Genomic DNA, 17837 nt, shown 5'->3' with positions numbered 1-17837 from the left:
ACAAGAGCAACCACTCCTAAAATAAGCACTAGAAGTTCTGTCTATTCACTTARTGGGTCTGGGGGAAAAGCTGGCCCTGTTGAAATCATGGGGTAACCCCTATTGACTTAAATGACCTATATCTTAATGGAGATCCTGAGAGAGCAGACAAGTCCTGTGGACATTAACACCTGTATCAGAAATATTGGTGAACCCAAAAACTGAAAGGAATCTGGAAACTCGTGGAGGAATTTCCAGTAAAAGCTTCTCAAACACCAAAACGCTCTTGCAAGATGACTCCTAATTCTCTCCCACCCATCTTTTGTCTTTTCAGTCTGCAGGAAAGGGGAAAACAGCACAGGAACTTTTATGCCACTTCTCCAAGGAGGTCTGGCCACTCAGAGGAGGCAAGGCATACCTTAGAGGGTCTCACCATTGACCCCGCTACCCCAGGATGTCTCCAGCAGTGAAAGACACTATTTCAGGACATCATACACTGGCCACTTTCTCCAATGTATGTTCTGAGGATTGCTCAGCATCAATGGCCATTGAACAAGGAGCGTTGTACAGTTCATTTCTGCCTACYCCCTTCTGTGTTTGTCTATGGACTTTTAGCAATTATTTTTTCCATTCTGCTTTTGAGCCAATTTATACTGTTAACCCCTAGAACTTTCTGTAGCAGCTTCCAGCAGGTCAAAATTCTCCCTGTAAAGAAGTACATTTCTATTATTTTTGTTAAACCAGCTTCTCGTTAGCGAGAAAGTGTCTTGTAGTTCTGGAATTGCGTGATTTAGCAAACAGTTCTGTATCTGTTGTTTGCTATCAACTGCCTTTACAATTTGAAAAACATCAGTCAGAACCCCTCCTCCTTCAGCATTCTTTTCCCAATCTGGAAAGTCCCAGGCATTTTCATTTGTCCTGTTTTCTAGTCCTCCTTCTCTGTATCTTTCCTAGCTTTTTTTCCTGTAATACAGACACCAGAACCACACCAGGTAGRCAAAATGTGTGTGCACCAAAATTTTGCAAAGGGGAAAAAATCGTGCTTTCTGGTTTATTCACAAGCACTGAGACAGGCCTGACATTATGCTGAATAAATATGCCTGGCACCACCTCCAAGAAATTTATGTCATGGGCCTGTCAAAGCTCTCCTCCTCCTCTGTCTTCAATCTTTTCTTCACCCTCCTACTGCATGCTCACTTTCCTCCAAGCCAAGTCCACACTGCTCTCCCATTTTTCTGCTACACCCCCACTTTCCAAGCCTCCCTTTCCAATCTAGATAGACATCCTGCATGAACTGATTTATTGTGCACAAAACACTACTGAACACACTATGCAAAAGGTACAGGAGATGTGCACCACTGCCTCATCCCAGAGCTAGCCTCATCCCAGAGCTAGCACCTGCATTTGCATTGCTGTTGGGAGCAGTTGTTACCATGCATATAATGTAAAGACAAATTCTTTTCACATATCTCTGCTTGAGCTTTTGTGCAAGTTTGGAGGGGCCAAGCATACCTTCCTTGCCTAGCACAGGCAAGGGATCAGGCCACTGTGGATCAGGATGCATTTCAACGTCTCAGCCACAGAGATGCACCTCCCACAACTTTGCTTTCAGTGCTGAACATCAGCACCCAGAGGAATCAAAGCACCACTGCTAGTCAGCAGAAAGGAGGTAAGGAACAATACTATCAGATTCCACCTCTCCTTCTCTCCATCTTTGCCTCTGCACAAGAAGTTCACTGTTTTCACAGCCATTTTGCCAACACTGGAAAATGTGTGGTGAAAGATTCACTAACCAGAGTGAAGAATGCAGACACTGGTTATCTGTTAATAGGAAAATTGTCAGGCAAGTGGTTTAGATTTCCACAGTGAGCACCTTGGGAAGGACATTTCTTCAGGAAACAACTTGACCACCATTGCCAAGCCCACAGAGATTTTGCCTGTTCCCCCTGTCCATGCCTKGAGGTTGCTGCCGGCCTTGCTTGTGCCTTTGCAGCTGGGGCTTCCCACAACACCCACATCTGCTGCTGCTAAGGTTCATTTCCTTCCATAGTAATGTGTATTCTGGCATAATCTTGAACAAGCATCACAAGGGGGATTTAGTCAAAGATATACACTGGCAGTTTTATTTTGCTGTGGAAATCTGTAAAGTGTATCTACAATTAGCTTTTATTTTACAAGAAAGGTCTGMTTTGGCTCAGCACAAAATAACGGAATTCTTACACTGATTTGTGAATTATTAAAGCCTGCAAAAACACCTTAGCAGTCCTAGAACTTATTAATTATAACCCCAGACATTTTTTGAATCATATTTACAATAAAATGTTTCACAAATGAGCYTCAAGGTCTTAAGTTAGTTTAAATTTGTTAGAAATGCATAGCCCAGTGACTGTAACTTCATTGAAGGTACAGAGTTTATGGCAATATCAATGAAAAGAGAACATTTTCCAAACATTACAACTACCAGACAAATTATATAAAAAGCATTCATGCTGCAGAGTACAAAATAAAAATCACCTGATCAGCTCAAACAATATTGATTTATATCTTTGAACCAGCAAAATTTCTCTGTACAGTTGCARTAAGACTTCAGTTTTACAAACTGATATTTAGTTGAACATATTTATAASACAAATTATACACTATGTACAAACCTAGTTCTCCACGGAACTCTTTGTTCAGCATGCTTCAACACAGAAGGGATTTACCAATTTCTAGGACAGAACTCTAGCTCTTCCTTTAATTTGAATACCAAAACACTTATCAAAGCATGAAAAAAACCAGTTTGCTATCACATGGTGCTGTTCTTAAGTCACTTGTTACCATATGTTACAAAAGAGTAGAACCAGTCACAGCAATAAATAAATTTGCTTATTATCAACTAAAGATTTATATTCACATGRTCACACTTTCAACCTGAGTGCTTTTACAAGACTGTAGGATCCATTGATCTTTGCTTGTCTTGACACGTAGATCAAAATTGCAGCTGCAGGTACTGCTACTGCTGCTACAGATGAGAATGCAATAATAAACGGTATAATCTGATCTGCTTTTTCCAATCTTGCTGAAAATGGAGACAAGAGGAGAAAAATATCATGTTAATATTTTTTGAAACAGATGAATGTGCATCACTAATAGCAGTATTATTAATGACCTTCATTTTGAAGATATTTCTGTTTTCATGCACAAAGCACATTTTTTGTGTTTTCCTTGTACTTTTTTCTTTAGTAACTTCACATTACATACTTTCATTCCTAGCCACTACCTTGATCTTGTGTTTGCTATGCAATTTCAAAACCATCCGATACCATCTACAATGAACATCGTGAAATTAATGAAGAATACAAAAATTTCTCTGGATTAGTCTCACTGTCCACACATGTAGACAGAAATGCAGCCGGGATCCAACKTTTTCTGGCCCTATCCTTAAAATTACCACACCAAATCAGTAAGAGAGACAATGACATCCACTCTGAAAGGAGGTTAAATACAGCTAATTCTGACCAGGTTGTTTGGTTTGATTTTGGGGAGGGCTTTTTTTAGGTTAACTGCAGTACTGTCCTGCAAGGATCAGCCATGAACTAGTTGTACTCAGCTTGACACAAAATTCACTAGAAACAACAAACAAAATAGATTTAAGGCAATAGACCCACCCACCAACAACAGCTATCTCAATTTCTGTAATGTTCTTCCAACCTTACTGAAAATATGAAGCAAATATATGCTTGTACAATTTTTGGTGACATTATAGAGTATTCACTGATGGCAGAATAATTTCTCTTGACGGGCTTTTTTTCAGAACCATTTCTGAGGATATATGTGCTACAYGTAATAGTGATATTCTCTCCTTCTTAAGCATTTTCTGATGGATATACTAACACAGTAATATTTTGGGGAGAAACTGAAAAGAAAAGAAAGGTAGAATTTAGCAACAAAGAGAAGCAAAAACTCATGAGGCATCAACAGCTTTTAGATGCAAAATACTAGTCCAGTCAATGGGCCCACTGTAACAGTTTTTCAGACACTGCTCTGTTACCAGCTATCCTTCACAACAGCAGCTGGCAAAAAGAACATTTTATCATTTGATGGAGTACATTGMACAACTTTTACATTATATGGAGCCTCTTCTATTCTCATTTCAAATTCACTGTTTATTTATTAGAGTTCATTAAAGGGCAGAGACCAATAAACCCAGAGGCTGATGTCCTCTTTCAACAGAAGAGAAACAGAGAAGACAGAGGAAGGAGTCCTAGACTTGTATTTTTTTTCACCAGGTTCTGCAATTTTACATCTTATTTTCAAAAGATGGAAGTGGAAATATGAAAAATTTTGAAGGAGCAATTATTTTGTGCACCTACTATTTCGGACAGAAGTTTTCATTAGCATTAAGACCCTACCACTTATGACAAGAACCTGTGAAACTTGTCTCAGTTTTTTTTTAAGACAATTCATTCTTAATGAAACTGAAGATGTCACTCTATCTATGTAAAACAAATCCTAATATGAACTCCATTCAGCAGTTATATTAACTAACCTTTGATACAAGTACTACGTGCTGAGCCTGCTCTCCTGGTTCACTAAAGCTGTGTGTGCGTATTTTCCTGCATCCCTTAGTTGAGCCCTGTCTGTTGTACGTTTGCCATCTGTTTCAAGGGTTATGAACCCATCATCAATTTTCTTTTAGAGAGTACTACTAAGACATGTAACATTTGCAGACATGCAAGCAATGGTAACACTTCGTCCTTGTTTCGTTTTGCTTGAAGGGGAAATCAAAAGTGTATTTTTTAGTGCAGCTATAAAAATAGTCAAGAACAGGGAAGAGAGCTGAATTGGTGGCAGAAGTGATTCCTAAGCAATGCACTGTTGCTATGCAGTAGGCAGAAGCAGCAGAGCTAAAGCAGAGAAGTCTGATTACTACTGAAAATGAAACTTCATTATCATTGACTCTAAGTTGAGGAATAAGCATTTCTTGTAGCTTAAATTAAGCTTGCARGAGCAGGAAACAAGAGTTGTAACTTAGGGAAGAAGCAAGGAGCTGTAATAYAGTGATTCCACAGAGTGGTTTCAGCGTGTACTTTTCCCTTGACTCTTCTGGATGCAGATTTCCACTGAGGACTATTTGGAAGGAAATACAGGCACTGCATACCTTCCTTACCTCATGCATACATTCATGCATACAGTTGGAAGGAGTGATGGAAGCCCAGCTGACATAAGAACTTTTCATAAGCTGTGTGTACTAAGGCAGACTTCATGCTTCATTGTTTGAGCTTCCTAAACGACTTAGTGATATTAGGGTCACCTTCTAACCCCACATTGACATCAAAGACAGAATTACCTCATCCTTCACAAAGGAGATCTGGACCTAAAATACATAAACAAAAATTTTGTTTTCTGTCTTGTTCTACAAACCTTGAACATATAATTTCACAGCTTTTTCTTCCTTGCCATACTGATTATAAGCTTCACATTCATAAAGCCCCAGATCTTCACTTTTCAAGTCYTGTATGGTCAAAGTTGCGTTTTCAGATATTTTCACAGACTCCCCGGTGACCAGCTTCTTCTTCCAAGAGATCACAGGAGCTGGATTACCAGAACTAGTACATTTCATTGTCACAGTTTCTCCTTCTTTAACAGCAGCAGTTGGGATAACAGTGATCACTGTGTTCTTTGGTCCATCTGAAAGGAAGAGTCATATAGTTAATCACCACTGCATTTTTTAGAGATGGATCCAACAAGTCCTATTGGATACTAGATTGTCAGCCTCCCAAGACTAATTTCTTTTTCATTCTCAAAAAAGAGTAAAACACACAGTATCAGAGTTTCCATACAAACCCACCATAGCCTAAACATACTAACCAAGTACTTCTAACTATACAGATAGGTTTCTCACKCATTCAGATCCAGATTTGAAATTGTCATTATATTAAAATTTCATGACTTTGTTTTGTTCATCAGCACTGCTCCTTTTTTAAGAAAGATCAGAAGACTATGTTGATTTTTTGTTCTCACAGGGTTTTGTTTAATTTGTTGATTATATTTATCACTGAAGAACCAACTATTTTTAAATGACTGGGAAAACTTTACACATACTTACATTTCACATTAAGTGTTATTTCACTTTTACTGTTTCCAAACTTATTTTCTGCTACACATTCATAGTCTCCTCCATTTCGGAATGTCACAGATGGAAGAAGAATACTCCTGACACTGTAAGGCCTTATGCCAGAATTGTCAGATTTTCTCCTTAAAATAATCTTGGGAGGAGGGTTACTTTCAGCAGAACATTGTATGGAAACATTTTCTCCTTCTTGAACTGTTGTAGAAGGTTCAATGGAGAGTTTTGTAATGACTGGAGCACCTGCATAACAAAACAAAAGGCTGTTACACTAATGCAAAGGTATTAAAGACAGAGAAGGTTTCAAGAAAGAAGCAATTGCTTGCTCAAGGATTTGTTCATTTTGGTTTTCATCCCAGACTCAATCTTAGACTTTTGGTTCTATCAAAACAGGAGCAATCAATCAATCAATCAATCAATCATAAAATATTACAACAATATTTTTATGTTCAAAACAGTTTTACCATTAAATGACTATTAAATTCATTACTAATGACTAAAACTACTAGTTCAAAGAAGGAGACTGTGACGTCCCTGTGAAACTGCTACATACATTAGATTTCAAGGAAATAAGTGTGTGTGTCCCCATCACTTTCTCAGATTCTTTTATGACTTTGAGCATTGCATTGTGGGAAATGTATAGAAATGTGCATGTACAACAGCAGTAGAGAGAGAATTAGCTGAAAATTAAGTATAGAAAGAAAAAGTACAGGCCACRAAGTGCAGCCGTAAATTGAAGGTGGATTTAGAAAACGCAATAAAGTAGCCCCATCACTTCCTAATTTTCAGTGTTTCAGTATTGTCCAACCTAACAGAGATCTGCCAGTTAGGTACTGGGTAATACAAGTGAAACTCAAACAGACTTGTACCTTGTATAATAATGTCCACAGTTGCTTTCTCTGTTTTATTAGTTACCACATTARTTACTTCACAGATGTACCGTCCCGAATCATTGAAACGGACATGGGGAATAGAAAGGACATCGTTTTTTATCAGATGCTGAATGCTTTCTTCAGCCAAATATTTTCTCCAAACTATTTTTGGTGGTGGGTTACTCTGAGTCACACAAGTGAGGTTTAGAGAGCCTCCTTCCATTGGTGAGTTGTCTGGAGATGCAGTAATGATTGTATTTTGTGGACCAACTGTTAGATGACAAAAGAAAGACAGCATCAATAAGTAAATGAAGAATTACACACACAACTTTAACACTAGCCTTTCTAGAGGTACATTTCACAGAATACCAAGAAAAAAATTAATAATGTGTATCCCAGTAACACAGTGGAACAATTTTTTCCAGACTTAATAAGACATTTTGCTTGCAGCTTTGAAAGCTAAGCTAGCCAAAATGTGCACAATTTTTGGTTTACTGCTTTTTTTTCCTCTCCTTTTTCTTTATGACTAAAATTGGAATTCCTAAGCATTCAGTAGCATACAACACAATCTTGAAAACATTCAGTAGTGTGATACCATTTTTCTTCTGGTCTTTACTTTCTGGCTCAGTGCCCRGGGCAAGAGAATTAGAGGAGATACTAAAGCATTGCCTAACTTCTGCCATGAACAGCAGTGAATATTTAATGACTTGGTGACTGCTACTGAATACAACAGAATACAATAGATTATCTATAACTAATATAGGTAAGAAGGGCAGATAATAAAGTTTTTATAGTACACACTTTGTTAAGCTGTTCCACAAAACTTAACCTACTTTGTGTGAAAGCTCTAGTAMAAAAATACTTACAATTTGCATTAAGTTTCTGAGAAGATGTTCTTTCTTTGGGCTCAAAATCCATATTRGCAATTGGCAACCTGGCCACACAACTAATCACTTTCCCAATATCTTCAACCGTGGGATGAAATGAATATGTCACAATTTTSGTTTCTGTGTTTGTGCTGTCATCTGCATAAAAGTTTGTCTCATGAAGAATATGTTTATCTTTCATTAGGACAACTTCCAGGTGAGAAGAAGGATACACATCAGGAATTTTGCAGATGACAGTGGCTGGTTTTCCAGCAACTAAGGATGGGCTGATCTCAATGATAGGATCACTGGGGAAAGCTGAAAGAATAAAATCAATTTCTTTAGATTAGCAGAGAGGAATAGTAGGGTCAATGTAAAAGCAAGATCCAGATACTAAACATCTTGAGTTTACAGCTGCTCAGAACATGACATTCTACCAACTTCATTGCAAGACATATCTTGATCTGAAGACCTACCAGTCCTTATATGCAGTTCATGTACTAACAGGAGTTTTATATGTACAATTGATGAAATAGGATCACAAAAGATCTAGTAAGATTCAGCATGGCACATAGGCTGTGATACAGCTGCCTAAATACAGGTATTCWGAGCAATCCATACACTAGTGATATGTTGTTTTCTGTGCTGGTARGTTTAGACATCTGAATCACTCCCCTGCAAACTACAAAGGCTTTGACTTTTACTCCCCCAGCTCTGTGAATGCATTCAGGCAGTGTATGCTTTGGCTATCAAGAATGACTAAAAATAAGAATAAACAATACTAGTACATGCTATCTTCAATGTTGAAAGCTAAGCAGAAAAGGGCTGAGAAAATGTCCTGAACAGACACATAAAGGAATCTTAGAAGGAAATGTATGTTGAGYTATAACAGACTCTTTATCCTACAATTAAAAGATAACTAGTAACCACAATATTTAAAACAATTAATGATTTTTCTATTGASATGTAGTACTTACAGAGAATTTTACATTTTTACTTACAGTAAAGTTCAACTTTGACACTCTTCTCTTTTTTCTTTTTCTCATCACATATGACAGTACACAGATATTCATGAGAATTCACACTGCTAACTGGATTCATAGTCAAGGTAGAGTATGTCCTGTGGTGGCTCACTTTTCCTCCAAGGGGGTTATCCATTTGTGTTCTCCAGGAAAAACTCGGTGATGCACAGCCAGTAGCATTGCATGTCAATACGAGTGTGTCTCCAATCTGTGCAACAATTCTCTCAGCAGGTATAACCTCCATTTCAAAAGCTTTAACTACAAAAAAGGGAAACACACATCAATTCGGCAGCTTTCTCAACTTTTATTTTCCTATTTCTTCTCTTGTTCTACTGTGACATGAGGTCTTTACTTTTCAATTCTTTACTTTATAATTGTGTGGAGTCAAACTAATAAATCTTATACAGTGATTTACATACCCAAACCACCCCATAAACATTGCTATTTTTGTCAAAGACAATACGGACTCAGATGACTAACAGACAGTTTTCCTGCACAAAATGGCATAAACCTGATGCTGTCAGTGAAAATAAATGCATTGGCACAATATAACTTTTTTTTGTCAGGTGGATCTGGTTCAACAAGTTTGYAACATTTGACAGGAGAGTTAGCAGATAGATATCAAAGACAACAGCAGAAACACTTTCAACAGGACATTTAGTACCAAACTTGACTGATCCTGTCAGGAATGACAGTGAAAAATCAAACAYGCAGGGATATACTGCAGTTGTCTCCTAGACTATCTTTTAGCAAACTCAATAGGAAAATGACTGAGTCACTGCAGAGCACAGAAAAGCTCAAAGTAAGTGTCAGAAAAAGCTTCTTGACATTTTGACAGAACTACTTAATTGACAGTTGTATTCTCTGAAATGAAAAAGTAACTGGAGCAAAGAGTAACTAAGATCAAACAGCAAATTTAGGTCAGTTTACACTTAACAAAGTTAAAAAACAAATAAAACAAACACCACCAACCCCCACTTCCCCCAACTTACCAGTCTTTAATAAACACAAAATCACTAGCACAGCCTGGCTTCTTCTTCCCATCTCTTTAAACATTTGTGATTGCTGTTACTAGGTAAAGAAATAAATTTGAAAGTTTTGCCTGCTGTTATCTGTGAAGAAGCACAGTGAGATCTTGCTGCTCTGCAGGATTAGTACAAGAGCTCCAGAGTGCTCTTTATAAAGGCTCTCTAGAGGTGGAGTGGGAAATCCCTGGACGGGGAAATCCAGAGCAGGGAGGAAGAGACCCATATCGGGCCGTGCCCGTTGGCTCAGCGCCCTCTGCTGCTTTTGTGAAAGGCCAGGAAAATAAATAGTAACACTTGTAAATACAGTGCCGACTACCTTTTAGAAAATCGGTTTCAGATCTGATCCTGCAAACAACTGATAAAATGAAAGAATGTGCATAAGTCCAAGTAATTGAATGCAGCTACATCTCAGATGAAAAAGTTATTCAAGTCTACTTTCAGTGAAAATATTTATGTGGGACTGAGTCTTGAGAACACTGCTAACAATGCTCAGCTCTGTAAATAACATTATATGACTCAGTATTTCCTTTGAAATACTACCGGCTTAAGAGGTGATGCTCCGAAGTATTTTTGATCTCTAAAAATGAAGAAATATGTCAGACAACAGAAGTHTGGAGATCTGACCTCATCAGCTTATATCAGGCTCATACTGTTCAAGTTAACTGAATGAACTAATACTTCCATTATTATTATTATTACATGAGAAAACCACCCCAAGACRATCCAAGAATCACCCAAAAGGCAATAAGAGAGGGAAATCTGAAGCATCTAGAAATGCCTAACCAAAAGTCACTAAAACTAAAACTCAATTAAATGGCCACAGTGTATTCTACCATAATATTTTATTCTTATTATCAACATGATATTTTTTTCATTATAGAAGGAAAAAGAAGAGGAAGAGGAGAAAGAGGAGGAGGAGGGGGAGGAGGGGGAAGAGAAGGAGGTCAAGAAGGAGGAGGGAGAATAAAACACCCCTAAGCGTCATCAAATGCAAGCAGAGTGCTGCTCTGGAAGTATTGCTATCAAATCCAAACTTCCGAAAGCTATCCGGGATAGGAAAAATGCATCTCCACAATGTGATATTAATTCAGAGAAAATGGTTTTATTGAAGGAAAGTGTACTCTTTCACTTAAGTTGCAAATTATTATTTTGAAAGCATAGTCAGAGAGAAGCAAGAAATGAAACTCATMTGCTTGGACTGCTTAAATAATCATCACAAGCTAAGTTGAAATAGAAAGGGCAATATTTCCTTGTTTCTGGGAAATCAGATGCCAGACAGAAAAAAAATTAAACATAAGAGCTCATGTCTGCATGTTGGAAAAGTTTTAATCAAGTTCTTCATCAGATAACATGAAATAGGAAATAACTCTGATCCTGCTCCCAGCAAATTGAACTGGACAGCTGCCATTACCTTTACTGGAGTTGGATCCTTACCAGAGGGACTACTATACTGAGTGATCAGACCAAATCAACTCAGACAGTTTAGGTAAGGGCAGAGTTAGCCAAATAWGACTTGAGGAAGTAGAAATCTGCCAAATTTTTTTTTTTTTAAAAAAAAGCTTTTCTTAAAACTTTCTCTTTACCCAACTTCAAATGTGAGCCTTCTATACTTTTACTATCCTCAACATGAACCTCAAAATAGGAAAATGGGCACCAGGTTTTCTTATTTTCAGTACTGTCTGTTCTGTCTGTAAACAGAGATCAGCTAACAAGTTTCAGCACTTGACCTTGAGAGTTCAGATAATCTAGCTTTTTGTTCAAACAGCACAGAGGAGGCTGCTGGGGGTAAAAATAGAGGATTCATCTACATCYATAGTGAGATAAGTATTATAGGATCAACTGGAAGAAATCTTGACACATGCAGAGTGTAATGAAGACTGGACTGAAACAAGTATTACAAAAATATTACTGAAGGCAAGAAAGATGAGAAGAATTAGGCACTGGAATGTAACTACATATTTTCCAGTACATCTAGTAATCAAAAGAGACTTCTAAGGCTTTGATGGACAAGCAAAGAGAAAACAACCGTGTGTTGTGAAAGAGAGTTTGGAAATACTGAGCACAGTTTTTGGCCTTGCATCAGAAAACACAAGTGTCCTTCAGGAAACTAAAATTTACATCAGACTTGTCTGGAATTTAAGAAAAGAACTCATTTCAGAATTGCATTAAGCATTTGCTTTATCTCATACTTCTGCTACCCTGTTAAATACCTATACTATGCATTTATTAGCTTCCTCTAAAAAAAAAAGAAAAAGGTAAGTTCTGGTATCTTAATGAAGTATTTGAACAAAATGCACATTATCCAACATATTAGTTATCCAACATTCCTCTTCCTGCATTTTTTATATACTGCACTGTCTTATGGAAGCTGTTAGGGGAAAGCTGAAAGGCTAAATATTTTGCAGAATTCAGACTCTTAAAACCTTCACCACTTTTGTGATTTATGGCCAAATATCTATGGTGAAGAGAGCTAATCCTTTTGGCAAAGGAAATTAAAGAAAAAAGAAGGTAGAATGAAATTAATCTAATTCGATATTTTGTTTCCTGTGTCAGCAATGAAATTATCCATGGCACTTAATTCCTGTATCTATTCCTGTGAGCCACAATTTGGGATTTCTGCTAGAAATACTCAGTGCTGGAATAATAGCATATGTACAGGGCCCCAACACAGAAACATATACAATGTTTTTGTTACTAAAGATCTCTGTGTCCCATCGGCTTGAGAGAACAAGGTGCTTCTGTAGAAGGCTTGACATTCAGGTGAGGGGATGAAGCAAAGTCTGACTCAGCCTCAGGTCTTCAGTCTCAAACAGGTGTTACACAAAGTCCATATTTAGGTCCCCATTCTAACTGCAGCCCTCACACACCTCAGGAAAGGTATTCTTGGGATGTGCACTGGATATCAGCGTAAGGAAAACCTCGTACAGAGTTTCTGATGYTTTAAAGAAGTAGCTGGGTTGAAGAGCTTCCACCCCACGCAAAGAGTGTCTGATACCTCTACAGGATAATCATGATTAAAGGAAAAGAGACGAGGACTGGGCTGTAACTCAAATGAGAACCAATCCCAGAGRGAAAAGTCCATGCAACAGTAAAAAAGGAATGCCCTGCAGGCACATGCAAAATAACACCTGTAATATGGCTTTATATGGATAAAGAAACTGAAAAAAACATGTAGCTGGAGGACATGTATGAATATTGCTGACAGTATAGCTAATACTGCAGGAAAAGATCTGCCAGCCTCAACGTTTTAAGTTCTCAGCAACCTCAGTTGCTTTCTTTRTGGATTATACAATCTCTTTCCTCAGTGCACCTGGATTTTTGGGTCCCAAATCTCCCCCAACACTTGCTTCTCTTGACTCCCTCCACCTGCTTTATCACCACCTGACAATAATACAACCTCTGTATAGACCCAAGAGGGGGAGGAGAGCATCACTGATTCCCTATAATTTTCATCTCCGGATGGGAAGGATGAGATCTACATGCAGATCTATTTAAAGGGTTGTGTCTGTTTCAGGAATTGTAACTTTGTACCTAACTACAAAAAGAACACCAACGCATTACCCTGTAACCCACATCACACCTCACAATGGTACTCTACATCTAACTTGTCATCTATTGCAAGAAGGAAAAAAAAGGAACATTTTAAGAAAGTTTTATCATCTGCTTCTTTTCCTTTTCTGGAATTTCTTAAATACTGTATGTAAAAATAAATGCATCTACTTCCTGCATTATCTTTCTAAGGCACCAGCTTCTCAGGATATTTCCTGTTTGGTTAGTCTGAAGGTATCCAGACTCCACAAAGGTGACAGATAAAATAATACAGAAGTATGATAAGTTGCATAGACTACAAAAAAGCTTATTTCTTATTTTCTTCTATTCAGAGGCATTGTCTACTTTACAGAAGGARCAAGAAGTTCATCTAATAATAAATAGAAGCCACTAGAGAAAGTCCCTACTTTTTATTTTAGCCTTTTGTTACTGGCAAAAGCAAGCTGTGGAAATTCCAAACTTTCTTTCACAAAAACCAAAAATAGGATTTTTGTGATCTGAAAGTGAAACTGTTGGATAGCCTTTAAATCCACATACTTCAAGTGCCAAGTACTGTATTCCAAGTCAAACTTTATTAGTTTGGATAGTTGAACTTCTATTTTCTTCATAGTGACATAGCTAAAAAAAAAAATTTTCCTCCTGAAATATTATCTAGTTTGTATCAAGAATCAAATTCAAATAAGAGCTCTGGAGTATTCAAAATGTCTTTGGGAATTTTGAAGTAAGGCTTTTATTTTTATTCAAATATACCACGACATATTAAAATCATTTGTTCTCACTGGAGAAAACAGGAAACATTCAGACAAAACACATTCAAAATGGACAGAGTGAAAAAACAGAGTGGGCTTTGGGTCAATGTGCACATGCTAGCTAGAATGTAGGATATGGCAAGGTAAAATCAGATGAAAACATTTAAGAAGGAATATGACCAAGTTACTTAATTCCCCCAACATTCCACAGGAAATTTCAAAATCATTAAATCTTGTTTTGTGCTTTATTAATGCCAATATGTCACATGCTCAAAAGTTTATCAAGATAGCAGTGGAGACATTTTTAACCAAGCTTTTTATTACTCACCAGCAGCAGCTCTTCAATACACTTGTAGATGAGCCAATTCCCTATTTCCCATGTCCTTCCTGAGTTTCAGCCATGAGGTACAGGCAYGTCCCTATAGACCAAGAAAGACAAAGGGAAATGATGAGAGCAAGGTCTAAAACAGACCATTCCACCTGCAAGAAATGCAGAACTTGGATCCTCCTAGACAGGTTACTGATAGCTGCACGGCTACTAATTGATTATCCTTCAATTTGTGTACCAGAATATATTTTTATTCTCTTACAATAGTTCATATTCTTAAAAACTGTACTTGGCTGTTTTTTTGCTGTCTTGTATTATAGAAATGTTTGTTGTCCCACAGGGGACTGGCTCACTAACAGGTAGAAATATTACACAGATTTCAGAAAAGAACTAAATGATTGAATGTTGTATGATTCAAGATTCAGAACTTTTAAAGCTTCCATATAGGTAAGAATTACAGAGACTGCTCAGTTTTTGGTTTTGTTTTTTTGTTTTTTTGTTTTTTTTTTTTTTAAGACACACACAAAGGAAATCTTCCTTTTACCTAGATTTTGTCACCTTCACCTCCCTGAAAGAGGACTGAAAGTTTTTAAGAAACTAACCCTCCAAACAGAAACAAGAGGGAGTGAACCAATTTTTACTTCTGTCAAGCCAAAATGACAAGTACCCAGAGAATGCATTTTGTAATAGAAAAATATATATGTTTGTGTGTCTGTACACATACTGATAAATCAAGTGATGCTTGAAAACGGCTGCAAATCTATTAAGAATTTGGCACCTTTATTTTACCTCTTGAATGTGCACTATGCTAAATAAAAAATGTGCTGTTTTGTTATCTGGAATATTTCTCTTTTTCCTTTTTATTTCCCCAGACAGTTAAGTATCATCTTAATTGCTTTGTTTGTTAACACTTCCATGGAGGGAATATGCCAAAGTAGGAGTGGCTGAGTGATAAAAACCATAAGCAGCTGAATTTTTCTCGAAGGTCAGGGTAAGGAAGATGCGAGTTACTGGAATTTATTTCCCTTTCCCAGACAATTACTTGGCTGGGCATCAAAGCTCCCATCCTTGTAGTCTGATAGAGACAATTGAGSAAGAATGACTTTCATAGTTGTGTCACCCTCTATCACAGACCATGTTACTCTCTAGTGATAAGAGGCAACTTGAGAAATGTGACACATGTTTGAAATTGCTGTCAGGCAGGATAAAAGTCTGTGCTGAATTAGTATGAGGAATATCTGACTTCTAACATTCCAATACTTCTTAGCCAAGGATCCCTCCCGAAATTTCCCAAGAACTGTATGTGATACCAAATCATAGGTAATGGATGGTTTAAAGACCCTTTTGGCTGGATAAATTTTRCCTCATTTAACTTAATTTCTTACTTATAGTTAGCTGCACACCAAGAGGAATGGATATTGGCAGCTGTCTTTCAATAGCCCAGCTCCAGACAAACCTGTACGGTTTCCTAGCTGAGGTTCTCTCTCAGCTGAATAAAATCGCTATTGACTGAGATGACCATGCAGCTACTGCCAGGGCTTTCACTTGGAAGATGGGACATTCTAATGRGAAAGGGAACAATTCTGTGCAACCCACAGTTTCCAAAAGATAAAGAAGACATAAATGTTTTGCAAGCAGTGTTGAATCCTTTTTTRGATCAAGGATCAAATCCATTTAAGTTCTCATAGGGTCATGAGCTTGAGATTGGTCTTACCTCTGTAGCACCTTTCAGCACTCAGGATATCAGCAGCATGGTGACTTGGTATCTGCAAGACCATCAGGATCAAGGCACAGGAATTTCCAGAGATGTATGAGGGTGAATTCATCAAAATTTTAAGCAAATTATCTTAAATRAAGTTTCCTAGATTATCTAAATTAATACAATACAATAATCTCACACTAAAAAGAACTACACTCTAGAAATTGTATATTATTGATTTAAAGTGTTTGATATAAAACCATCAGCCTATAAGTGATTCTTTATTACATTTTATTATACTGATTCATCTGCTATGGCACCAAGATCCAGCTGTTGACTTTGCTTTTCTACAACTCTCAGGTGCCTTGCACCATGACTATTGAATTTTGTGGCATGAAGGGATTTTCATTCCACCTCTAAGGTGAGAGRATGAATCCTGCTGTAGCTTATGGTTTCACAAAATGAGCTGCTACATAGCAAACATATTCTATCAACAACTTAGGCTCTCAGWCAATTGAAGAAAAAATATTTCCCATTATCCTACATATTATATTTCTTAATGGGAATGTTTATTTTAAATTAATTTTGCTAATTAGTTGAAAAAATAATAAATAAAAYTTATTTTGAAAGTTTACTAGAATATTTGCACATCTAACATAAAGGAGGACTAATTTTCAGATGAAGTCTATAGTACAGAATGATTACAAGAATGAAGATAAATGTATCACAAGATTGAAAAGTAAGCAGTGCATATGTTAAAAAAAAAACATAACTACTCAGGAGGAAAGMAATTACTAAATTAATCTGCACTATTTACTAGTTCCTGCTAGCTCATCATATTCCTTTYTCAATAAAAGAAACAACTGCTTTCCAAGTTTTTTAAAGCATTAGACAGTACAGTTGAAAAATGATMTTAATTTTAGACTAAAGCTGCAGATGGTTATAAAGATGAATGAATAAGATGACRATCCTGCACAACATGCCTTGTGAAGTTAGTTTTGGATCTGTGAATCATCCGTAAACTTACCTTGGTCTTATATTTTCTTACTATTCCTAATAAAATTTAATGTTTCAATGAATGCATTTCATAATATGGCATTAAGCCGTTTACATAGGGAATCCTCTAATGTGCCATTAAAAATTCATCTCAATGCTATTTTAGACAGAAAACGAAGACAAAAACTCAGACAACCATGTTAGTGTTTTGACTGGCAAACACAATTACCTTTTGGACTTGAGTGCGAATAGCAATTYTTGGCACATAGCTGTAAAGCAAACCATTGTGAATAACTGGAAATCCTGTCAGGATCTAATTAGAAGAAATAGGACATCCAACCAAGCAAGAAGTCTGTGACTTCTTGGTAATCTCATGATGACTGAGCCACATCAGTTGCAACAATTTCATGGTAACTTCTTAAAATCACTGAGGGTTAAACACAATGCAAGCCTAACTTGATATGTGATTGAGGACTTCAGTTTCACCTTAGCTGTAATTGCTGGCTGTGTCTCAAAAGCAATACCTCTACATTATTCAGAGAGCTCTCAGGAGCTCATGGAATGTCAAGAGCCTGCAGGGAAAACAAGCATAGCCTGAATTGTCACGTCTGGGTTTACAACAWACAGAAGCATTCAG

The 17837-nt window shown here is 37.2% G+C and overlaps 1 protein-coding gene across 2 annotated transcripts; it reads right to left on the bottom strand.

Annotated features, from left to right (window-relative positions):
- Positions 1-2061: 2061 nt before the first annotated feature.
- VCAM1 (vascular cell adhesion molecule 1) lies at positions 2062-15893 on the bottom strand. 2 transcript variants are annotated; one of them, XM_057364306.1, is made up of 7 exons: positions 14506-15893; positions 8831-9109; positions 7830-8147; positions 6961-7233; positions 6071-6334; positions 5386-5652; positions 2062-3040 (listed from the first exon to the last, which is right to left on the bottom strand). In XM_057364306.1, exons 2-7 carry the CDS (start codon positions 9093-9095, stop codon positions 2880-2882), a joined length of 1548 nt encoding a protein of 515 aa, XP_057220289.1. In that variant the 5' UTR covers positions 9096-9109; positions 14506-15893; the 3' UTR covers positions 2062-2879. The 2 variants fall into 2 exon arrangements, with proteins under 2 accessions (XP_057220289.1, XP_057220288.1); XM_057364305.1 differs by lacking the exon at positions 14506-15893 and adding an exon at positions 9844-10028.
- Positions 15894-17837: the final 1944 nt, after the last annotated feature.

Source organism: Malurus melanocephalus, unplaced genomic scaffold (genome assembly GCF_030028575.1).
Source record: "Malurus melanocephalus ecotype Western Australia unplaced genomic scaffold, MMel_1.1 scaffold_37, whole genome shotgun sequence".
NCBI lineage: Eukaryota > Metazoa > Chordata > Aves > Passeriformes > Maluridae > Malurus > Malurus melanocephalus.
This window is presented reverse-complemented; position numbering and strand designations above follow the sequence as displayed.